At 44.1% G+C, this 25992-nt stretch overlaps 1 protein-coding gene across 3 annotated transcripts in view; it reads right to left on the bottom strand.

Annotated features, from left to right (window-relative positions):
* The window catches only part of ANPEP (alanyl aminopeptidase, membrane), a 277202-nt gene that overhangs the window by 5036 nt on the left and 246174 nt on the right, over positions 1–25992 (bottom strand). For all 3 annotated transcript variants that reach the window (XM_069766191.1, XM_069766190.1, XM_069766189.1), the window contains exons 13-18: positions 22187–22320; positions 9666–9721; positions 8546–8693; positions 4887–4978; positions 1198–1305; positions 863–1030 (exon numbers count right to left, since the gene is read on the bottom strand). In XM_069766191.1, the coding sequence (XP_069622292.1) occupies positions 863–1030; positions 1198–1305; positions 4887–4978; positions 8546–8693; positions 9666–9721; positions 22187–22320 (706 nt within the window). The remainder of the gene's footprint in view (positions 1–862; positions 1031–1197; positions 1306–4886; positions 4979–8545; positions 8694–9665; positions 9722–22186; positions 22321–25992) is intronic.

The raw sequence follows: 25992 nt of genomic DNA, 5'->3' as shown, positions 1-25992 counted from the left end.
CCAAGGAAGGTGACGGGCACAAGGGGGCATTCTTTGCGTCTGGAGGAGAGAAGGTTTTTCCACCAACATAGAAGAGGATTCTTTACTGTTAGGGCAGTGAGAATCTGGAATTGCTTGCCTGAGGAGGTGGTGATGGCAAACTCAGTCGAGGGGTTCAAGAGAGGCCTGGATGTCTTCCTGGAGCAGAACAATATTGTATCATACAATTAGGTTCTGTAGAAGGACGTAGATCTGGGGATTTATTATGATGGAATATAGGCTGAACTGGATGGACAAATGTCTTTTTTCGGCCTAACTAACTATGTTACTATGTTACTATGTTACTATATAATCATTTGCTTCCTTTTGAAGAATGCCAGCCTTAAAGGACTGAACTAATGTATGCTTTTCAGGAGTGCACTGCTACCCTTCCATGTGGATTTCTGCTTGCTGGGTGGCTGTTCGCTCCTGAATGATTGACAGTTTGGATCAGCAGCATTGTTGCGCTGTACTGCGTACTCTCATATGCTGCACGCAGAAGCATAATTGCAGGGTCACAGAAGCTGCCTGGATCAAGTGACTATTGCTTCTGAATATCATTGACAAGGTTTATAGCAAAGAGCTAGCAAGAGCGTGCTCCTTACCTATAAATCCGGCCACCTCTGCTAGACTGCAGAAGTAGCCAGTAACCTAGCAACATGTAGCAAACAGTAACATTAAAAATCACCCCCTCAATCCCATTCTTAAGAGTGGAGAAAGTTTTGAATAAGAGGACATATGCACAGTTGCTTGTTTTTATAAGCACTTTGCAATTTTACTAATTTATGATACTGAGAAATAAATCTCTAAAAAATAAAATGTATCAAACTTTCAACTTATTTACCTATTGAGAATCCAGGGTTCCTTACTACACGCCAGACCTGCTCGGAGTTTGTCAGCCTCTTGCGCATTAGTAGTGCTCTTGAACTTTTCCCATGTAAAATTCCACTCAGTTTCTCCCCCTCGAGCTATAGCATTGCAGTAGATGGTGGATCTCAGATTTGCATGAATACTGTACATTTTGACACAGAAAATAATGTTATTGTACTTTCAGTTTTACGTACCAGTTTGCCATATCATTAAAGACATATTAGTAGAACTAAAGGCTGGAAAAAAGTATAGAAATTGTCTGCTCTACTGGGCCAGGTGATCTGCATATGCATCTGTCACAGGACTTACGGATTAACATTTGTATTCATCCATTCTCTAAACCATTCGGTAGCCAGTTCTCCACATTCTGTGATTCCATAATTGCAACCCATATTGACTGCATTTATTTCTTGGTATCTGTAGGTTAGAAAATATACAAAATAGAAAGATAATGAAAAAATATCTTAATCAAATTATAAGTGCAATACGAATTTTCCAAAATGTTACATATTATCCTCATTGCCATTAAAGGGCCACTGTCACCCCCTCCAGCCGTTATAAACTAAAAGAGCCACCTTGTGCAGCAGTAATGCTGCAGTCTAACAAGGTGGCTCTTTTAGTTTTTGGTGCATTTATTCTCAAAATAAAGCTTTTTATAACTTCTCCAAAATACCTTTCTTTAGCCAGGGAGGCATGTCCTCACCCCCCTGCTTGAAACGCCACACTGCCGTCACTCAAATCTTCTGGGGCGCCGCCCCCTCCGCACTGTTTTCGCATGAAATCTGGCGCCTGCGCTGTGTAGCACTGTCTGGTGCAGGCGCAGTGAGCTCTGGCCGTCTGACGTCACAGCCTGGCTTGCAGACTGCACCTGTGCGGCCGCCCTGCCTATGAATCCCAGCCCCGCACTGTGCATAATGAAAAACACACTGTGGGGCTGGGATTCCCAAGGTGGGTGGCCGCACAGGCGCAGTCTGCAAGCCTGGCTGTGACGTCAGACGGCTGCACCAGACAGTACTACACAGCGCAGGCGCCGGATTTCATGCGAAAACAGTGCGGAGGGGGCGGCGCCCGGCACCCCAGAAGATTTGAGTGACGGCAGTGTGGCGTTTCAAGCAGGGGGGTGAGGACCTGCCTCCCTGGCTAAAGAGAGGTATTTTGGAGAAGTTATAAAACGCTTTATTTTGGGAATAAATGCACCAAAAACTAAAAGAGCCACCTTGTTAGAATGCAGCATTAGTGCTGCACAAGGTGGCTTTTAGTTTATAACGGCTGGAGGGGGTGACAGTGGCCCTTTAAGGCTGCTTTCACACATCAGTTTTTTGCCATCAGTCACAATCCGTCGAATTTTGAAAAAAACGGATCCGTCGAAGATTGTGAAAAACTGATGCGACGGATCCGTTTTTTCGCCGGATCCGACTAGCTGATCCGGCTAACTTGATTTTAAAAAAATGGGAGCATGCTCAGTTTAAAAAAACAGAATCCGTCGCCGGATTCCATCACTTGACGGATCTGGTGCCATAGGCTTCCATTCTAGCAAACGTCGGATCCGTCGCTGTGTGTTTTTTCAACGGACACAAAAAAACGTTTCTTTGTGCGTTGTCTCCGGCCACCGGACCAACAATTTTCGACGGATCTGGCAAACGACGGATGAAACGTGAGGCCATCCGTCGCTAATACAAGTCTATGGAAAAAAGGATCCGGCGGCATCACTCGCCGGATCCGTTTTTTTTTTCAAAATTCAACGGATTGCGACTAATGGCAAAAAACTGATTTGTGAAAGCAGCCTAACATAAGGGCTCCTTCAAACAGGCTTGGACGGGCCCACAGGAGAATCCTGCAATGGGCTCCTGTACAAGAGTGGGCAACCCACCACCTTCTTGTATGAGCAGTTCTTGGCACAATATATGTGGATCACTATATACAGACAAATGCAGCACCATATTGATATCTACCCAGTTCATTGTTATGTATACATTTGTTATTGATGATAACGGCACATTTATATGGAGCTGAAAAGTGGGGCCTTGGAGTTGGCTTCCCCTAGTCCGACACGGCCTTCACACGTCAGTTTTTCTTATACAAGTGTTCTTGCCGTTTTTCACGGCTAGCACTCCTACCTATGATAGTCTATGGAGTAATTCAGATGTCTGATTTTATACCCAGACCGACAATGCCTTCACATGTCCGTTTTTCTCATACGAGTGTTCTCTGCATATTTCACGGATTGTGCTCCTACCTTTGATAGTCTATGGGGTAATTCAGATGTCTGATTTTTACTCAGACTTAGTAGTCCGCGCAGAATTACAGAGCCTAGTCTGGTTTTGATCTGAGCGTCTGCACAAACTGAAACTCACCAGTACAAGTCTATGTGTCTGTGAAAAACATCGGACAGCAGTTAGATGCCAACCATGTGTGGCCCATTTTTGCACTGTGGGATATAAGAAGCTTTTACTTTTTTAATCTGAGAAAACCTAATGAAACCGTGAACAAAACTAATGGTAAAAACAGACACATTGACAAAAATCTGGTGAAAATCTGCACTGATGACACTTTTACCATTTTTTACATATAAGGGAATCACTGATGTGTGAAGGAGCCTTAAGAACCAAAGTATTCTGTTTGTTTCCATTTCTGTCTTTATAACATTTCTCTTCATGTATTAGGCCGGGATCACACATGCGAGAAACACGGCCGAGTCTCGCATGCTAATACCCGGCACTGCCGCCGGCACTCGGGAGCAGAGCGTGTGGCTGCATGTATTGCTATGCCTGGTATTAACATGCGAGACTCGGCTGTGTTTCTCGCATGTGTGATCCCAGCCTAAAGTTTCCCACTTCTAATTAAATACTTTTTATCAGTTTACCACTGCTATATAAATGAAGGAGGGAGCCTAATAGCTTAGTCTTTTAACCCTTAAGGATCAGGTGATTTTTAGTTTTTGTGCTTTTGTTTTTTTCTTCCCCTTCTTTCAGGGGTCATAACTTTTTTATATTTCCATCCACATACGAGGGCCTGTTTTTTATGAGGCTTGTTATACTTTTGATTGACACAATTCATATTAACAATTAATGTCCTGGAAAAGGGAAACAAATTCCTACTAAGGTGAAATTGCGAGAAAAAAAACAAGCCTCAATTCATATTTTTTTTTAATTTTGCTTTTTTGCCATTCATTGTACAGTAAAAATGACCTGGAACTATGATTCTTCAGGTCAGTACGATTACATTGATGCCAAACTTTTTTTTAAATTTATAGTTAGAAGACACCGTACACTCTACTGATGATATATGCAAAAAAGTGTAATTTTTATTAATCATAAACATCACATAGGGACAAATGACAACTATACAAAAAGCAACCGGAATGGTATGACGTTTTAACTCTCCTGAGTCTTAATCATATAATCGCTTAGTATATTAGTGATACGTATATAAAGCAAGTCCTTCTCTAAGGATATAAGTGATGCTGTATTTTTGCGGTATGTTATTTAGCTAATGAGGCAATGTTGTCCTGCATAGGGGACCTGTAGTGTGCAGACTTCTAAGCGGAGCTTTTTTAATTGTGGGAAAAAAATCTGAAATTCATAGAGAAAAATATAGCTTTTGTCGCCATTTTCTGAGACCCATATTAAATTTGCAGTTGATGGAGCTGTGTGAGATCTTGTTTTTTGCAAGGTGACTTAATTATTCTATTTTGGGGTAGATACGACGCTTAGATTGCTTCTTATTGCATCGTTTTGAGGAGTTGTTTGTAACCAAAAAAACACCATTCTGGAGTTTAATTTTTTTTCTCTTTACGGCATATACCGATATACTGTCACGTGAATGGGTCTGAGCTTCAGGAAACTGCAGTACCTCTAATAAGTGTACGGCGTTGTGCCTGATGAGTGATGGTGACGCTTCAGGCAACTAATCGGAGAGGTTGCTGGTTGTTGAACCCCCACCAATCCTTGGGATCGGACAGCTATATCAGTCCCAAGTTTTATAGAATTTGTACTTACTGTTCTGTTAAAGTTGAAGGTCTGATCGTCCAATTGCCTGATAAGTCTTTGAAATAGTTAAATAGAGGTGTAACTTGCTTCTTCATATAAGTCTGTTTAAAGAAAGATTGCATAATTAAAGGGAGTTTGTCGGGGCAAAATTACTTTATGAACTGAGCACCAAGTGAGCAGTTTTCCCTGATAAGAAGCATATGTAGTGCCAAAATGCGTACACTACTTCTCAATTTGTTTTTTTAAAGTAATGTACAAATTAGGTGTTTGATGCATCATATGTGGTCCGGTACACCCTCTTTCAGTCAATCTGGCCAACCAACTCCACTCTATGCTTTATAGAAGATAGCGCTATGTAAAGAAAGCACAATTTATGATAATAACAAATTACTAAACTTTCTCCTTCCCAATCCATGCTGAATGCAGCAGTTAGTGCCATTTTTCTGTTCAGCCGCTACACCAATGCTTCCACTTTGTGCCAGTCATTTTACCCATCTGCTGCAGAGTACAATATAAAGTCACCCACAAAGCTCTCCACAGTTCTGCACCTCCTTACATCTCTTCCTTCATCTCTTTCTATCATCCTACCCATGCTCTGCAACTAATCTAAGAATAGCATCCTCCATAACTTCCCACTTCCATCTCCAAGGCGTCTCTTGTGCTGTGCTAGTTTTCTGGAATGCAGTACCCCAGACAATGTGATTAATACTTAGCCCCCACAATTTTAAGCATGCTTTCAAAACACATCTCTTTAGACAGGCTTATCACCTCACTTCACTAATATATCTCTTCCCTGTTTCCCTTTTCTAAATTTTGCTCCAAATCTGGTCTCTCCTATTCATCTGTGTCCATTTCCTCTCACTTGGTGACTGTACTTAGACAGATTCTGGCTGGTGACCAGATCATGCAGCTTATTTGACTCCAATCGAAGAAAGAAAAGAGGAGAGGCGGCACTCATCGATCCATAACGAGAGGTAACTTTTATTTGTTAAAAGCCATCAGCTGGGGGTACAAAACATGTAGTGCGGCAAGCCTGACTTTTTTTCTTTACGATTGACTTTGCAGCTTATTTGAAATGCTCTATTTATTATAATGATGGCTGGACCATGCATGACAAGCACTTTTCACCTATTGTGTCCCTCTATTCTTTATAGATTGTGAGCTTGCGAGCAGGGCCCTCGCTCCTCCTGTAACTGGTGAACTATGTGTTATTTTGGGATATATTTATTGTCTGTACTTAATTGTAAAATACTGCGGAATATGTTGTCGCTATATACATAAAATTATTATTTTTATTATTATTAAGAGGGAGAGGAGCCGGGCGGCCAGATTGAGAGATGGTGTACTGGACCACACTAGAGGCACCGAACACCTAACTTGCATATTACTTCAAAGATCATTTTGTTGAAAAGTAGTTCACTGATTTTGTAACTACTGGTATGTTTCTTCTCAGGAAGAGTTGTCAGTTTTAATCATTAACCCATTTATTGGAATGGGTGAGTTATCTGCAAAACAAATCATTTTCTTTTATATAGACTATCAGCCCCTGAAAAATAAACCGCACATGAAAAGCCCCATACCATATAAGGGGGATTCCTAAACAGAACATTGTCAGGGTCATGTGCTGCGGTCACACACCCTTGCTTCTTTTTCTGCCCTAAAATAGTACATTATCGGGGTTGTTATTGCAATCCCTCCCTACAGCTGCTGTCATGAGATGCTCCTGTCAAGCCAATCTAATCAGTTTTTATGAAGAGGTAAGCTATAGGCTGGACCACGGTGAGTCATTGGACGTGGTATATCTCGATTTTTCCAAAGCGTTTGATACCGTGCCGCACAAGAGGTTGGTACACAAAATGAGAATGCTTGGTCTGGGGGAAAATGTGTGTAAATGGGTTAGTAACTGGCTTAGTGATAGAAAGCAGAGGGTGGTTATAAATGGTATAGTCTCTAACTGGGTCGCTGTGACCAGTGGGGTACCGCAGGGGTCAGTATTGGGACCTGTTCTCTTCAACATATTCATTAATGATCTGGTAGAAGGTTTACACAGTAAAATATCGATATTTGCAGATGACACAAAACTATGTAAAGCAGTTAATACAAGAGAAGATAGTATTCTGCTACAGATGGATCTGGATAAATTGGAAACTTGGGCTGAAAGGTGGCAGATGAGGTTTAACAATGATAAATGTAAGGTTATACACATGGGAAGAAGGAATCAATATCACCATTACACACTGAATGGGAAACCACTGGGTAAATCTGACAGGGAGAAGGACTTGGGGATCCTAGTTAATGATAAACTTACCTGGAGCAGCCAGTGCCAGGCAGCAGCTGCCAAGGCAAACAGGATCATGGGGTGCATTAAAAGAGGTCTGGATACACATGATGAGAGCATTATACTGCCTCTGTACAAATCCCTAGTTAGACCGCACATGGAGTACTGTGTCCAGTTTTGGGCACCGGTGCTCAGGAAGGATATATTGGAACTAGAGAGAGTACAAAGGAGGGCAACAAAATTAATAAAGGGGGATGGGAGAACTACAATACCCAGATAGATTAGCGAAATTAGGATTATTTAGTCTAGAAAAAAGACGACTGAGGGGCGATCTAATAACCATGTATAAGTATATAAGGGGACAATACAAATATCTCGCTGAGGATCTGTTTATACCAAGGAAGGTGACGGGCACAAGGGGGCATTCTTTGCGTCTGGAGGAGAGAAGGTTTTTCCACCAACATAGAAGAGGATTGTTTACTGTTAGGGCAGTGAGAATCTGGAATTGCTTGCCTGAGGAGGTGGTGATGGCGAACTCAGTCGAGGGGTTCAAGAGAGGCCTGGATGTCTTCCTGGAGCAGAACAATATTGTATCATACAATTAGGTTCTGTAGAAGGACGTAGATCTGGGGATTTATTAGGATGGAATATAGGCTGAACTGGATGGACAAATGTCTTTTTTCGGCCTTACTAACTATGTTACTATGTTACTATGTTACTATCAGTGACATTAAATTCAGGGGTCGGGCTAGTCTTAGTTCCTTGGATCATGCGCCACTTATCAATTCTGATGCATTTTCAGTATGGTCTCCCTGTTGGCCATGGTTTTTTCCTTTCATTGTGCACTGCCATTGTGTGCTTCCTTGCCATCTCTAAAGAAAAGTGATGAGCCAAGGGAGAACACTGCTAATGCACGTTGAAAGGGAGAGAACAATGTGAGCATGGAGAGCATGCACGAGAATTAACAACCGGCGCATGCTCAGTAAAACAGACTAGCCCAACTCCGGAAATAGACACTACTGAAGACCTGCCGTCTCAGGGCAGTAACAGCAGCTGTTGTGGTTGACTACAGTGTCAGCCCCCTGATGACGCTTCATTTTAGGATGGAAAGAGAAACCGCGGTGAGTGACAGCAGCCTTGGTCCTCTGATGTTAGTCTGTACGAGAATCCCCAATGCATACTGGGAGACTTAAATGGAACATCATCGGAAATGAAAAAGAAAACACATACAAAGGAATTTAAAGTACAGAGGGAACAATAGGGAATTTTTGATTGATGTACATTACAAAAGTAGGTAGTTTTAAAGTTAAATAGATATTGAATATAAGGGTCACTTTTAGGTTTCGGACAACCTCTTTAACAAGAGAGATAATAGCTTCTGGCATTTTACCCTCATTGGTCCATATACGTCAGAACGATCAAACATCTGGGTAAAGAAACTAAGACTGTTCAGAGCTGCCTGCCAAGGCATATACTCCACTTCATTTTGCAGAAATGTTGTGGTTTCAAGTGCTCTTGTAGTTGGTATTATCTGAGCTCTAAAAAACAAACGAAATGAAAATCCCCATTGCAGTACAGGTTTATTAGATGTAATGCACAAAATGTTGTACAATATATAACCTGCATACTTTAAGTGACTCTAAGGGCGCATTCAGACGTCTGTACAAATTGGTCCAACGTCAGACTGCAATGCAGGGACTAGGCGTGGATCTCCTGACCCGAGTGTGACAGCTTCATAGAAACGTGCATACATACAGAAAGCCTACTAGATTCTATTGTAGTTGGGTTATAATAGGCTAACTGTCAGTATAACACTGACAGGCTGGGATAATGCACTGCACTACATAAGTAGCACATATCAGATGATCACTTGATTAAATCCCCTTGTGGGACTATTAAATATTGTAAAAAAAAAATGTTTTAAGGGTTTAAAAAAAAATCCTAACTTTCACATCCCTCCAAAAAATTGTTTAATTTTGAAAAAAACAAATGACCCCAACATTTGGTATTGCTGCATCCATAACGACCCATACTATAAAACTATATTTTTATTTTTATTTATTTATCCGTCAATCAAAAATATTTAAAAAAAATGGGATAATTGCTATTTTTGTTCATCCCACCTAAGAAGTAATGAAATCAAAAGTAATCAGGAACATATTTCAGGATATGAATAATAAAACTACAGCTCGTTGTACAGAAATAAAATAAATGTTCACACAGCTCTGTAATCAGAATACTGATTTTCTTGTGCATAAGTAGTTAAAGTAAAAAAAAAATCTATATAAATTATACAAATTGGGTATGGCAAAAAGTGTATCGACTTGCAGAAGAAAGTTAACTTGACAACTGTATTGCCCAGAGAATGCCCTAAAAGTAGAAAACAATTCTAGATTTATTGTTTGGTTTTTTTTTCGCTTATCCCTCCTACCAAAAGAATGAAATAAAAAGTGATTACTAAATCAATTAATCAAAAAAGATTGCCACTGCCATTAAATGTACATGCTTACCTTGCTAAATTAAATGCATCATCAATGATCTGAGCCCGGTTGATAACAGGAATGGCCTTTGAAAGAAAAGGTTAACATTACTTGGTTTTTTATATAATCAGTAATATGTTATTAACTACCAATATCTGTCTCTAAGGTCCTTTTTGACACATAGAATATGTACCCATTTTTGTACGATACTATCACAAAAGCTGCCATACCATGTGGTCTAACCTTTAAACTAAAGATAATTAACATGCACATTTTTGCTGAAATGTCTGAAACGTTTTTTTGTGTTGCATTTTTATTTACTTTTCATAAATGATGCAAAACAAAAGTGTTTCTAAAGTGATCATGAAATCCATGGAAAAAGGAGATATAAACTGATGAATTGTAAATTCTAAAGACCAATTATGCCTATGAGGACCATTTAGGGCAGGGGTAGAGAGTCTCCAGGCCGTGGGTCGAAAAGGATTTGTGGAGGCTGCAGTGCTTGTGCCGAGGGCCCTGTTTTTATAGTCACCAACCTGTTAATTCCTGATTAGAGTCTGCTCACACACACACAGCATTCATTAGTGAATACCGCAGCGCAGAAGCGTAGCTAGGGTTTTGGTTCAGGGGGTGCAAAGCTTCTGAGTGGCCCCTAACCAGGTAACCTTGATTACAACTGGGTGACGTACTCTAATAGTGGAGGAGAACCTCAGTAGATGACTGCGCTGTTACTGAAAATAATCTCTATATAAAGACCAATATTGATATTACTGCCATATGGTCAGTGGTAGATACTAGTCCTGCAGAACATATTACAGAACACAGCACAGTTACAGATAATGACTTACCGCTGACGTTCTTTCTGATGGAATCGTTACTTTTCACGTCTTTTCCATCTGGCCCAGACCGACATGACAACTTCTTCCAGCCAGGACTCGTCTGCAGAGAAAACAACAAAGACACATTTTACGCCTCATATTTTCAGCCATCACCATCTATTCCCAACCTGCACAAGCTCCTCATCCTGCTGATACCCCAATGCTAAGCCGCTGCTGCCATATATGTCTCTATTACTGCACCTGCTGTGTGGTTCTCTGTGCCCTCTAAATTCTAAAGCAACCCTCTAAAATATAGTAATGCCAGGTGCAAGTGCCCACATTTTGTCCCCTAGAAAGTAATATTGCTCTGTCTTGCCCCTTTGATAGTCACAGTAACCTGAGTTCCCGTATAACAATAAGTGCCGACTTAACATTTAATAATGTCCCGAGTCTACCCCTGTATAGCTCCCCTATACACAGCATGATGCTCTCTAATACACAGTATAATGCGCAAACACTGTATAGTACCACCCACACAGTATATTGGCCCCTTAGTAGCCCTCAAACTGTTTGATGGCTCCAACACTGTAAGATGACCCCCCTCAATGTAATCTCCACACTGTATGGTGGTCCCCTAGATAGCCTCAATATAGCATAATGCACCAGATAGTCCTCAATGTAGTATAATGCACCCCATAGGACTCCATATAGTATAATGCACTCCCCATAGGCCTACTCTATATTGTATAATGCACCCCCATAGGCAGACTCTAGCATAAGGCAGCCCCCATAGGCAGACTGTAGTATAAGGTAGCCCCCCATAGGCAGACTCTATAGTATAAGGCAGCATCCCATATGCAGACCCTGTAGTATAAGGCAGCACCCCATAGGCAGACTCTGTAGTATAAGACAGCAGCCCATAGGCAGACCCTGTAGTATAAAATAGAACCCCATAGGCAGACTGTAGTATAAGGCAGCACCCCATAGGCAGACTCAGTAGTATAAGACAGCAGCCCATAGGCAGACCCTGTAGTATAAAATAGAACCCCATAGGCAGACTGTAGTATAAGGCAGCACCCCATAGGCAGACTCAGTAGTATAAGGCAGCCCCCCATAGGCAGACGCTATAGCATAAGGCAGCACCCCATAGGCAGACCCTGTAGTATAAGACAGCACCCCATAGGCAGACTGTAGTATGACAGCACCCCATAGGCAGACCCTGTAGTATAAGACAGCTCCCCATAGGCAGACTCTGTATTATAAGGCAGCCCCCCATAGCCAGACTATAGTATAAGGCAGCACCCCATAGGCAGACCCTGTAGTATAAGACAACACCCCATAGGCAGACTGTAGTATAAGGAAGCACCCCATAGGCAGACTCTAGTGTAAGGCAGCACCCATAGGCAGACTCTAGTGTAAGGCAGCACCCCATAGGCAAACACTGTAGTATAATGCAGCACCCCCATAGGCAGACTCTGCAGTATAAGGCAGCACCCCATAGGCAGACCCTCTAGTATAAGGCAAAACCCCATAGGCAGACTCTAGTATAAGGCAGCACCCCATAAGCAGACCCTGTAGTACAGTATAAGGCAGCAGCCCCACAGGCAGACTCTGTAGTATAAGGCAGCACCCCATAGGCAGACTAGTATAATGCAGCACCCCATAGGCAGATCCTGTAGTATAAGGCAGCACCCCATAGGCAGACCCTGTAGTATAAGGCAGCACCCCATAGGCAGACCCTGTAGTATAAGGCAGCACCCCATAGGCAGACCCTGTAGTATAAGACAGCCCTCCATAGGCAGACTCTAGTATAAGGCAGCACCCCATAGGCAGACTCTAGTGTAAGGCAGCACCCCAAAGGCAAACTCTGTAGTACAATGCAGCACCCCCTAGGAAGACTCTGTAGTATAAGACAGCACCACATGGGCAGACCCTAAAGTATAAGGCAGCACCCCATAGGCAGACCCTGTAGTATAAGACAGCCCTCCATAGGCAGACTTTATAGTATAAGGCAGCACCCCATAGGCAGACTCTAGTGTAAGGCAGCACCCCAAAGGCAAACTCTGTAGTACAATGCAGCACCCCCTAGGAAGACTCTGTAGTATAAGACAGCACCACATGGGCAGACCCTAAAGTATAAGGCAGCACCCCATAGGCAGACCCTGTAATATAAGGCAGCACCCCCACAGGCAGACTCTAGTATAAGGCAGCACCCCCCACAGGCAGACCCTGTAGTGTAAGTCAGCACCCCCCACATGTAGACCCTGCAGTATAAGGCAGCACCCCCACACAGGCAGACTCCATAATATAAGGCAGCACCCCCTGGGCAGACTCTGTAGTATAAGTCAGCACTACTCACAGGCAGACCCTGTAGTGTAAGGCAGCACCCCCCATAGGCAGACTCTAGTGTAAGGCAGCACCCCAAAGGCAAACTCTGTAGTACAATGCAGCACCCCCTAGACAGACTCTAGTATAAGGCAGCACCCCATAGGCAGACTGTAGTATAAGACAGCACCCCATAGGCAGACCCTGTAGTATAAGACAGCACCCCATGGGCAGACCCTGTAGTATAAGGCAGCACCCCATAGGCAGACCCTGTAGTATAAGGCAGCACCCCCCACAGGTAGACCCTGCAGTATAAGGCAGCACCCCCACACAGGCAGACTCTGTAGTATAAGGCAGCACTCCCCCACAGGCAGACTCTGCAGTATAAGGCAGCACCCCCCACAGGCAGACTCTGTAGTATAAGGCAGCACCCCCCACAGGCAGACCCTGTAGTGTAAGGCAGCACCCCCCACAGGTAGACCCTGCAGTATAAGGCAGCACCCACACCGGCAGACTCTGTAGTATAAGGCACCACCCCATAGGCAGACTCTATAATATAAGACAGCACCCCCCACAGGCAGACTCTAGTATAAGGCAGCACCCCCCCACAGGCAGACTCTGTAGTATAAGGCAGCACCCCCCATAGGCAAACCTGTTATGACCTGGTGGTTAGGAGCACCCGACCTGATAGTTAAACTCATACAGGACGAGCTCTGGGATGTGGGAGCTCTGCTGACCGCAAGCCCTAATCCTATCACACACACTAAAAATAGCCGTGGAGCGCTCCAGCCTCAGAGTTAGCTAGCCCTAGAGATAGAAAATAAAGCCTACCTTGCCTCAGAGAAAATCCCCAAAGGTAAAGGAAGCCCCCCACATATATTGACTGTGAGTAAAGATGAAAGTCACAAACGCAGAGATGAAACAGGTTTCAGCAAAGGGAGGCCAGACTTACTAAATAGACAGAGGATAGGAAAGGTAACTTTGCAATCAGCACAAAAACCTACAAAAGACCACGCAGAGTGTGCAAAAAAGACCTCCGCACCGACTCACGGTGCGGAGGGACCACTCTGCATCCCAGAGCTTCCAGCTAGCAAGACAAAATCATGAAAACCAGCTGGACAAGAAAACAGTGAACAAATAATGACTATCAGGATCTTAGCTTCTGCAGGAGAAGGCAGGTCACCAGAGAGATCCAGGAGCGAACTGAACAAATGCAAAAACATTGACAGCTGGCATGGAGTAACGATCTGAGAGGAGTTAAATAGAGCAGCCAACCAAAGGACAACCCACGTCACCTGTGTAAGGAACCTCAGAAGCAGCAGCTTCACTCATAGCCACCAGAGGGAGCCCATAGACAGAACTCGCCGAAGTACCACTCACGACCACAGGAGGGAGTTCGACAACAGAATTCACAACAGTACCCCCCCTTGAGGAGGGGTCACCGAACCCTCACCAGAGCCCCCAGGCCGATCAGGATGAGCCAAATGAAAGGCATGAACAAGATCGGCAGCATGAACATCAGAGGCAAAAACCCATGAATTATCTTCCTGACCATAACCCTTCCACTTGACCAGGTACTGGAGTTTCCGTCTCGAAACACGAGAATCCAAAATCTTCTCCACCACATACTCCAACTCCCCCTCGACCAACACCGGGGCAGGAGGATCAACGGAGGGAACCATAGGCGCCACGTATCTCTGCAACAACGACCTATGGAACACATTATGGATGGCAAAAGAAGCTGGAAGATCCAAACGAAATGACACAGGATTAAGAACTTCAGAAATCTTATATGGTCCAATGAAATGAGGCTTAAACTTAGGAGAGGAAACCTTCATAGGAACGTGACGAGATGACAACCAAACCAAATCCCCAACACGAAGTCGGGGACCAACACAACGCCGGCGGTTAGCGAAACGTTGAGCCTTCTCCTGGGACAATGTCAAATTGTCCACCACATGAGTCCAAATCTGCTGCAACCTGTCCACCACCGCATCCACACCAGGACAGTCCGAAGACTCAACCTGCCCTGAAGAGAAACGAGGATGGAAACCAGAATTACAGAAAAACAGAGAAACTAAAGTAGCCGAGCTGGCCCGATTATTAAGGGCGAACTCAGCCAAAGGCAAGAAAGACACCCAATCATCCTGATCAGCAGAAACAAAGCATCTCAGATATGTCTCCAAAGTCTGATTAGTTCGTTCGGTTTGGCCATTAGTCAGAGAATGGAAAGCCGAAGAAAAAGACAAATCAATGCCCATCTTAGCACAAAAGGACCGCCAAAACCTCGAAACAAACTGGGAACCTCTGTCCGAGACGATGTTCTCTGGAATGCCATGCAAACGAACCACATGCTGGAAAAACAATGGCACCAAATCAGAGGAGGAAGGCAGTTTAGATAAGGGTACCAAATGGACCATCTTAGAGAAGCGATCACAAACCACCCAAATGACCGACATCTTTTAAGAAACAGGGAGATCAGAAATAAAATCCATGGAAATATGCGTCCAGGGCCTCTTCGGGATTGGCAAGGGCAAAAGCAACCCACTGGCACGAGAACAGCAGGGCTTAGCCCGAGCACAAATCCCACAGGACTGCACAAAAGAACGCACATCCCGTGACAAAGAAGGCCACCAAAAGGATCTAGCCACCAAATCTCTGGTACCAAAGATTCCAGGTTGACCAGCCAATACTGAACAATGAATCTCCGAGATAACTCTACTAGTCCATCTATCAGGGACAAACAGTTTCTCCGTAGGACAACGGTCAGGTCTATCAGCCTGAAACTTTTGCAGCACACGCCGCAAATCAGGGGAAATGGCAGACAAAATTACCCCTTCTTTAAGAATACCCGCCGGCTCCGGAACACCCGGAGAGTCAGGCACAAAACTCCTTGACAGGGCGTCAGCCTTCACATTCTTAGATCCCGGAAGGTATGAAACCACAAAATCAAAACGGGAGAAAAAGAGCGACCATCGAGCCTGTCTAGGGTTCAACCGTTTGGCAGACTCGAGATAAGTTAAATTCTTGTGATCCGTCAAGACCACCACGCGATGTTTAGCTCCTTCAAGCCAATGTCGCCACTCCTCGAATGCCCACTTCATGGCCAACAACTCCCGATTGCCCACATCATAATTGCGCTCAGCAAGCGAGAATTTTCTAGAAAAGAAGGCACAGGGTTTCATCACCGAGCCATCAGAACTTCTTTGCGACAAAACAGCCCCTGCTCCAATTTCAGAAGCATCAACCTCCACCTGTAAAGGAAGCAAAACATCTGGCTGGCACAACACAGGGGCAGAAGCAAAACAACGCTTCAACTCCTGAAAAGCCTCTACAGCTGCAGAGGACCAATTGACCACATCAGCACCTTTCTTGGTCAAATCAGTCAACGGCTTAGCAACACTGGAAAAGTTAGTGATGAAGCGACGATAAAAATTAGCAAAGCCCAGGAACTTCTGCAAGCTCTTCACAGATGTCGGCTGAGTCCAATCGTAAATGGTCTGAACTTTAAAAGGGTCCATCTCGATAGTAGAAGGGGAAAAAATGAAACCCAAAAATGAAACCTTCTGAACTCCAAAGAGACACTTTGACCCCTTCACAAACAAGGAATTCGCACGAAGGACCTGGAACACCATTCTGACCTGCTTCACATGAGATTCCCAATCATCCGAAAAGACCAAAATGTCATCCAAATATACAATCATGAATCTATCCAGGTACTCTCGGAAGATGTCATGCATAAAGGACTGAAACACAGATGGAGCATTAGAAAGCCCGAATGGCATAACCAGGTACTCAAAATGGCCCTTGGGCGTATTAAATGCCGTCTTCCATTCATCACCCTGTTTAATTCGCACAAGATTATACGCACCACGAAGATCTATCTTGGTGAACCAACTAGCCCCCTTAATCCGAGCAAATAAATCAGACAGCAGCGGCAAAGGATACTGAAATTTGACTGTGATCTTATTAAGAAGGTGGTAATCAATACAAGGTCTCAAAGAACCATCCTTCTTGGCCACAAAAAAGAACCCTGCTCCCAATGGTGACGACGACGGGCGAATATGATCCTTCTCCAAGGATTCCTTTACATAACTCTGCATAGCAGCATGCTCTGGCACAGATAAATTAAACAGACGGCCCTTAGGAAACTTACTACCAGGAATCAAATCAATAGCACAGTCGCAATCCCTATGAGGAGGTAGGGCACCAGATTTGGGCTCTTCAAATACATCCCGATAATCTGATAAAAACTCAGGGACTTCAGAAGGAGTGGAAGGTGAAATTGAGAGCAATGGAACATCACCATGTACCCCCTGACAACCCCAACTGGACACAGACATAGATTTCCAATCCAACACTGGATTATGGACCTGTAGCCATGGCAACCCCAAAACGACCACATCACGCAGATTATGCAGCACCAAAAGGCGAATATCCTTCTGATGTGCAGGAGCCATGCACATGGTCAATTGAGTCCAGTACTGAGGCTTATTCTTGGCCAAAGGCGTAGCATCAATTCCTCTCAATGGAATAGGATACTGCAAGGGCTCCAAGAAAAAACCACAGCGCCTGGCAAACTCCAAGTCCATCAAATTCAGGGCAGCGCCTGAATCCACAAATGCCATTACAGAATAGGATGACAGAGAGCAAATCAGAGTAACGGACAAAAGAAATTTAGACTGTACCGTACCAATGGTGGCAGACCTAGCGAACCGCTTAGTGCGCTTAGGACAATCGGAGATAGCATGAGTGGATTCACCACAGTAAAAACACAGCCCATTCCGACGTCTGTGTTCTTGCCGTTCAGCTCCGGTCAAAGTCCTATCACACTGCATAGGCTCAGGCCTATGCTCAGAGAATACCGCCAGATGGTGCACAGCTTTGCGCTCACGCATGCGCCGATCGATCTGAATGGCCAAAGACATAGACTCATTCAGACCAGCAGGCGTGGGAAATCCCACCATGGCATCCTTAAGGGCTTCAGAAAGACCCTTTCTGAAAATTGCTGCCAGGGCACATTCATTCCACTGAGTAAGCACAGACCACTTTCTAAACTTCTGACAGTACACCTCCGCTTCATCCTGACCCTGACACAAAGCCAGCAAGATTTTCTCTGCCTGATCCACTGAATTAGGTTCATCATAAAGCAATCCAAGCGCCAGAAAAAACGCATCAACATCACGCAATGCAGGATCTCCTGGCGCAAGGGAAAATGCCCAGTCTTGAGGGTCACCACGCAACAAAGAAATAATGATTTTTACCTGTTGAACGGGGTCACCAGAGGAGCGGGGTTTTCAAAGCTAGAAACAGTTTACAATTATTTTTGAAATTCAAGAACCTAGATCTATCCCCAGAAAATAAGTCAGGAATAGGAATTCTAGGCTCTAACATGGGATTCTGAACCACAAAATCTTGAATGTTTTGTACCCTTTCAGTGAGATGATCCACACAAGAGGACAGACCTTGAATGTCCATGTCTACACCTGTGTCCTGAACCACCCAAAGGTCTAGGGGAAAAGAAAGACAAAACACAGTGCAAAGAAAAAAAAATGGTCTCAGAAGTTCTCTTATCCCTCTATTGAGATGCATTAATACTTTGGGCCAGCTGTACTGTTATGACCTGGTGGTTAGGAGCATCCGACCTGATAGTTAAACTCATACAGGACGAGCTCTGGGATGTGGGAGCTCTGCTGACCGCAAGCCTTAATCCTATCACACACACTAAAAATAGCCGTGGAGCGCTCCTGACGCTCCCTAGGCGCCTCGTCACAGCCTCAGAGTTAACTAGCCCTAGAGATAGAAAATAAAGCCTACCTTGCCTCAGAGAAAATCCCCAAAGGTAAAGGAAGCCCCCTCACATATATTGACTGTGAGTAAAGATGAAAGTCACAAACGCAGAGATGAAACAGGTTTCAGCAAAGGGAGGCCAGACTTACTAAATAGACAGAGGATAGGAAAGGTAACTTTGCGATCAGCACAAAAACCTACAAAAGACCACACAGTGTGCAAAAAAGACCTCCGCACCGACTCACGGTGCGGAGGGACCACTCTGCATCCCAGAGCTTCCAGCTAGCAAGACAAAATCATGAAAACCAGGTGGACAAGAAAACAGTGAACAAATAATGACTATCAGGATCTTAGCTTCTGCAGGAGAAGGCAGGTCACCAGAGAGATCCAGGAGCGAACTGAACAAATGCAAAAACATTGACAGCTGGCATGGAGTAACGATCTGAGAGGAGTTAAATAGAGCAGCCAACCAAAGGACAACCCACGTCACCTGTGTAAGGAACCTCAGAAGCAGCAGCTTCACTCATAGCCACCAGAGGGAGCCCATAGACAGAACTCGCCGAAGTACCACTCACGACCACAGGAGGGAGTTCGACAACAGAATTCACAACACAAACCCTGTAGTATAAGGCAGCACCCCCCATAGGCAGATCCTGTAATATAAGGCAGCACCCCCCACAGGCAGACTTTGTAGTATAAGGCAAAACCCCCCCATAGGCAGTCTCTAGTATAAGGCAGCATCCCCCACAGGCAGACAATGTAGTATAATGCAGCACCCCACACCACAGGCAGACTCTAGTATAAGGCAGCACCCCCCACAGGCAGACTGTAGTATAAGGCAGCCCCCATAAAGAAAAACAATAAATACTCACCTCTCTTCTTCCTGGTTCCTGTGCTGCTCCCGCTCACCTCTTGATCGCGGGCGCCGGGCAGTGACATCATCGCGCCCATCAGTGTCGGCGTCGGTGATGTCAGACATTGACAGGGGATGATGGAAGAAGGAGCATAGCGCTCCTTCCCTCATCAAAGCAGTCAGTTGCATCGACTAGATGCCGATACAGCTGACCCTGCGATGACAGGGGGCCCACTGCTGGCACCTGGCCCCCCGCCTGCTCAGAGGCCCCATGGCAGCTGGGTGGCAGAGCAGGGAGATTGATCCTCCCTGTTCTGCCGCAGAATGTAACTGTTGGCGCTAAATCCACGCCAAATACAGTTACAGTAGCGTAGCTCCGGGTGGGCCCCCTCTGAGCACCAGGAGCGGGTCGATGGCCCCCTCTGCCCCCCCCCCCGGTAGCTACGCTACTGCCGCAGCGCATGCCATGTGGGATTATGTCTTGATGCTGGGCTGTGCCAGCATCAGAAACTTGTTGGTGGGTAGAGAATGTGCACCCTGTGCTCCCTTACTGCTGCTATGATGAATGCTGTATTTGCAGTGTATCCTACTTGATGTATATTCAGCAATCTGTGTTTCGTATGTGATAGAGAAGGGGAAGTTGTATGAATGGTTGTGGCACCAATAAAAAAATAAATATGGTAACTATACCCCAATAATAAAGTGGCATCAAACTGTATGTGATGTATACAGCAATATCAATGTCCTCTATATACAGTACAGACCAAAGGTTTGGACACACCTTCTGATTTAAAGATTTTTCTGTATTTTCATGACTGAAAATAGAACATTCACACTGAAGGCATCAAAACTATGGATTAACACATGTAGAATTATATATGTAACAAAAAAGTGTGAAACAGCTGAAAATATGTCTTATATTCTAGGTTCTTCAAAGTAGCCACCTTTTGCTTTGATAACTGCTTTGTAAACTCTTGACATTCTCTTGATGAGCTTCAAGAGGTAGTCACCGGGAATGGTCTTCCAGCAATCTTGAAGGAGTTCCCAGAGATGCTTAGCGCTTGTTGGCCCTTTTCCCTTCACTCTGCAGTCCAGCTCACCCCAAACCATCTCAATTGGGTTCAGGTCTGGTGACTGTGGAGGCTAGGTCATCTGGTGTAGCACCCTATCACTCTCCTTCTTGGTCAAATAGCCCTTACACAGCCTGGAGATGTGTTTGGGGTCATTGTCCTGTTGAAAAATAAATGATGGTCGAACTAAACGCAAACCAGATGGAATAGCATGCTGCTGCAATATGCTGTGGTAACCATGCTGGTTCAGTATGCCTTCGATTTTGAATAAATCCCCAATAGTGTCACCAGCAAAGCACCCCCACATGATCACACCTCCTCCTCCATGCTTCACAGTGAGAACCAGGCATGTAGAGTCCATCCGTTCACCTTTTCTGCATCGCACAAAGACACGGTGGTTGGAACCAAAGATCTCAAATTTGGACTCATCAGACCAAATCACAGATTTCCACTGGTCTAATGTCCATTCCTTGTGTTCTTTATCCCAAACAAGTCTTTTCTGCTTGTTGCCTGTCCTTAGCAGTGGTTTACTAGCATCTATTTTACCATGAAGGCCTGCTGCACAAAGTCTCCTCTTAACAGTTGTTGTAGAGATGTGTCTGCTGCTAGAACTCTGTGGCATTGACCAGGTCTCTAAACTGAGCTGCTGTTAACCTGCGATTTCTGAGGCTGGTGACTCGAATAAACTTATCCTCAGAAGCAGAGGCGACTCTTAGCCTTCCTTTCCTGGAGCGGTCCTCATGTGAGCCAGTTTCTTTGTAGTGCTTGATGGTTTTTGCCACTGCAGTTGGGTACACTTTCAAAGTTTTCCCAATTTTTCGGACTGACTGACCTTCATTTCTTAAAGTAATGATGGCCCTCTTTTTTTCTTAGCTGCTTTTTTCTTGCCATAATACAAATTTTAACAGTCTTTTCAGTAGGACTATCAGCTGTGTATCCACCAGACTTCTGCACAACACAACTGATGGTCCCAACCCTATTTATAAGGCAAGAAATCCCACTTATTAAACCTGACAGGGCACACCTGTAAAGTGAAAACCATTCCCGTGCAAAGCAGTCATCAATGCAAAAGGTGGCTACTTTGAAGAAACTAGAATATAAGACATATTTTCAGCCGTTTCACACTTTTTTGGCAAGTATATAATTCCACATGTGTTAATTCATAGTTTTGATGCCTTCAGTGTGAATGTACAATTTTCATAGTCATGAAAATACAGAAAAATCTTTAAATGAGAAGGTGTGTCCAAACTTTCGGTCCGTACTGTACATCAGGAGTGTCCGAAGCAAAGCTGAAGGAAGGCATTTTTGTGGATCCAGATATTTAGAAACTCATGATTATTAAAAATAGAAGTGCTTTTTTTAAAATCAGGGTATAATAAAACATAAGAATCAGTCATTACTACCTTTGAAAAAAAATTCATAAACCCAAATTTTGCATACTTGTTTGATTAAAGAACAACCAGGCTGCGGAAATTTACACTGAAGGTACCAAATAATTCAGTAGCAGAGCGCCTTTATGCTGATACCTTTAGTTTAATATGACTAATCCTGATGACAGGTTCTCTTTAAATATTTAGCCACACCAAGGGTGCACTGAGCGTGTACTTGGTTTGAACAGTCATTCTCTGCCGACAGAGTCCCTTTAAGTGTGTCATAAATGCCACTCTTTGCTTTCCGATATAATCCAATACTCACTGATAGGTCATTCTTCAGCTGAGCAATCAATTTCATCCAATTTCCTTCATCATAGTTAACCCTGTAGAATCCGGTTTCATTGATGTTTGCAAGCAGCCAGGTGTCTCCAACTAAGCGAAGTTCATGATTTGTATCTGAAATGCAAAAAACAGTTGAAAATATAACTCACAACAACCGAATCCCCATTTCTGAGACTTTGCAAAAGGTTGTATTAGGATTGGAAGTTATTGTCGATTCACAGGATCGATGGGGTTGACAATGCAGAGACCATCACTTATCCTGAATTGGGCTTTAGAGCCGCCTGTTTGTACACAGCAGTGGTCGAGTATGTGCATCACCACCCCATCCATTGTCTATGGAAGCGCAACAAATATGGTGCTCAGCTATCTCCAGCAGTCCCATTGACAATGAATGGAAAAGTGGTGCACATGCTCATCCATTGCACCATTCAAATGGGGGGCACTAAAGCCCTGTTCTCAGGATCAGTGGATGTCCCAGTGGATAACTTGCAAACTAGGCACAAGCTTGTTACCTCCTTTCCCTGTCTGCACAAAAATGCAAACAAATCCTCCAAGAAATGCTAATTCCTGGACTAATTTGCATAAAGCGTGCACAAGCCCTTATTAAGACTAATTTCATAACAGTTTTAAGACTTCAACATTTCTGCCACCACTGTAAGATCAGCTTAATGTCACCAAATACGCAGCTATGGCATAAAGCCAAAATACAGCCTCATGCATGAACCCCAAGGCCCCAATTCATCAAAGTGTTTACACTTGTGTAAAAATGCAGTTGTGCAAAAATGTAGTGACTTTTTGCATTTCCATTTAATTTTGGTCAGTTCTACCTAAACAGGCAATGCTTTGGTGGGATGGGCATGGTGATGCGCACTCATCTAATCCATGACAAGCTGTGGTGTACCTTACACCACAAATCTTACTCCAGTAAAATCCAGTGGATGCGCACAGCACTTGCAAGACTCCATCCATAACTAGATGGAGCTCAGTGCATATGGTTTTTTACAGCTACTGTGCTACTGAACATGAGCTGTATAATTTGTATGCAGTGTGCTCCTTCTAGGGGTAGCTGCGTGCTCCTTCTAGTGGTTGACCACCGACTCTAGTGGCTGCAGTATATGCCTCAATGAAAGATAGGTCATTGATTGTCATTCTTCCCTCCATGTTCATACAAAGATAGCTGTCAATCGCTAAGTAGAATCGCCCACTGGACTCCTGGACTTTTAAATTCCTATTTTACATTTGTATTATCTAAGAAAGCAATTGTAACATCAACTGATCTTCACGGTGCTGTCAAGGGAATAAAAGAATCCACACTATCTATAAACAGAGAGATTATGAAAGAACATTTAGCCAATTTAAATGAATTTAAATCTCCTGGACCAGGTGAATTACTTCCTAGAACACTGAAAGAGATAGCAGAGGAAACTGCAGAACCACTAGCTCGAATCTTTGAAAAATCCTGGAGAACAGAAGTCCCAGAAGTTGGGAAGAGGCCAAATGTTCCTATTTTCAAAACAGGAAAGAAGATGGAACCAGGAAATTACAGGCTAGTGAGCCTTACTTCTATACCAGGAAAGATCTTTGAACAAATTATTAAACACCATGTATGTAAGTACTTGGATAAGAATACAGTAATACAGTAATTAACCAGAGCCAGCATGGGTTTGTAGCAAACAATGCATGCTTGACTAATCTAATTTCCTTCTATGATAGAATCAATGACTGGGTGGATCAGGGAAATGCGGTAGATATAATATATCTCGACTTCAGCAAAGCATTTAGTAAAGTATCTAATACTATCCTTATTGAAAAAATGACCAAGTATGGGATTGACAAGGCTACGGTTAGGTAGATTCATATCTGGCTATCTGGTACCACAAGGCTCTGTCCTGGCCCCAGTGTTGTTCAGCATTTTTTATAAATGATCTACACAAGGGAACTGAAATAATAATAATAAATAAATAATAATCTTTATTTTTATATAGCGCTAACATATTCCGCAGCGCTTTACAGTTTGGCACACATTATCATCACTGTCCCTGATGGGGCTCACAATCTAGAATCCCTATCAGTATGTCTTTGGAATGTGGGAGGAAACCGGAGTGCCCGGAGGAAACCCACGCAAACACGGAGAGAACATACAAACTCTTTGCAGATGTTGTCCTGGGTGGGATTAGAACCCAGGACCCCAGCGCTGCAAGGCTGCTGTGCTAACCACTGCGCCACCGTGCTGCCCGGTGAAAGTAAACTAATCAAATTTGCAGACGATTCAAACATAGGAGGGGTAGCTAACACTAGAGAAGACAGAGAAAGGCTTCTGAATGATCTAGATACGGTTGAACAATGGTCAGCGACTAATAGGATGGTATTTAACAGAAAAATACAAGATTCTACATCTGGGCAAGAAAAAATTTAATTTACATGTACAGAATGGTAGAAATAGAACTAAGCAAGAGCACATGTGAAAAACACGGGTTTACTAATAGATCACAGACAGCACATGAGTCAACAGTGTGATGCAGCAGCAAAAACGGCAAACACAGTTCTGGGATGTATTAAGAGAAGCATAGAGTCTAGATCATATGAAGTAATGATCCCACTCTACCCCTTCTTGGTCAGTCCTCATGTGGATTACTGTTTTTTTTTTTTTAAGACATTGAAAACCTGAAGCAATTGTAGAGAAGAGCAGCCAGGATAGTGAATGGTTAAAGGATCTAGGAATGTTTAGCTTGCAAAAAGGAAGGCTAAGAGGAGACTTAATAGCTGTCTACAAATATCTGGAGGGATGTCACAGTGTAGAGCAGGAGCGGGTTGGGCCGGGTGGCAGGGAGGCATTTGCCCCCTGGGCCAGTCACTAAGCCGCTGATTAAGGCCGCCAGGGGGCCTTGTTTTATCTGTGGAGGCGGCATCACAGTGGAGCAAACACAGACACAGCCACAGCTCCCTGTGTGCGGCCGTCTGCTCTGTTGAAGTGGAGAGAGCGTGGCTGTATCTTCTTCCGGCCGGAGAGGAGTTTGTGGGCGGTGCACATAGGAGGCTGGATGGTGAGTATTGTAGATCTTCTGTGTGGTGAGTTGGGGGACGCTGATAAATCTAGGGCCGGTCCTGTATAGAGTCAGCGGCTGCTCTCCTGATGATCACTGAGATTCATTTCAGTGAACTTTCAGGGTCGCCCTGTCAGTGACAGGTTATCAGCTCCAGGGTCACCAGATCTGCAGGAAAGTTCAGTCTCCTGCAATAAATCTCCATCCCTGTACCTCAGAGTGACCAGAGACACAATACTGAATCCTGCCCTGGACTGATCCAGCCTGAGCCTGGTACAAAGAATAATACTGACATCAGTGGTTATACTGTGTACACACTATCCTACTGTGTACAAAAATGCGTATACTGTATAATGCTAAGTTCAAATTAACGTTTGAGGCTGCAGCGTGGAGCTGCGGACTTCTTTCCTTAAACTCCGCCTACTCTGCATGCGTCCTGCGTACCTATCTTTATCATTGGGTACGCAGGGACATGCGTTGTATGTGGATGCGTCCACATGCATCATTTTGACGTGCCCTTTGAACGCAAGAAAATGCAACATGTTGGGTTTGGCGGGCTCGTCAAAACAACGCACACGGACGTACAGCATACAACGCATGTCCCTGCATACACAATGTTAAAGATAGGTACACAGGACGCATGTGGAAGTAGGTGGAGCTTAAAGAAAGACTCAAATGCTGCAGACTCAAATGCTAATGTGAACCCAGCCTAACAGTACATCAAATGCCAGTTATTAGAGTT

This window comes from Ranitomeya imitator, chromosome 4, assembly GCF_032444005.1.
Source record: "Ranitomeya imitator isolate aRanImi1 chromosome 4, aRanImi1.pri, whole genome shotgun sequence".
Lineage (NCBI taxonomy): Eukaryota > Metazoa > Chordata > Amphibia > Anura > Dendrobatidae > Ranitomeya > Ranitomeya imitator.
The sequence above is the reverse complement of the archived record's forward strand: the minus strand, read 5'-3'. Positions and strand labels throughout refer to the sequence as shown.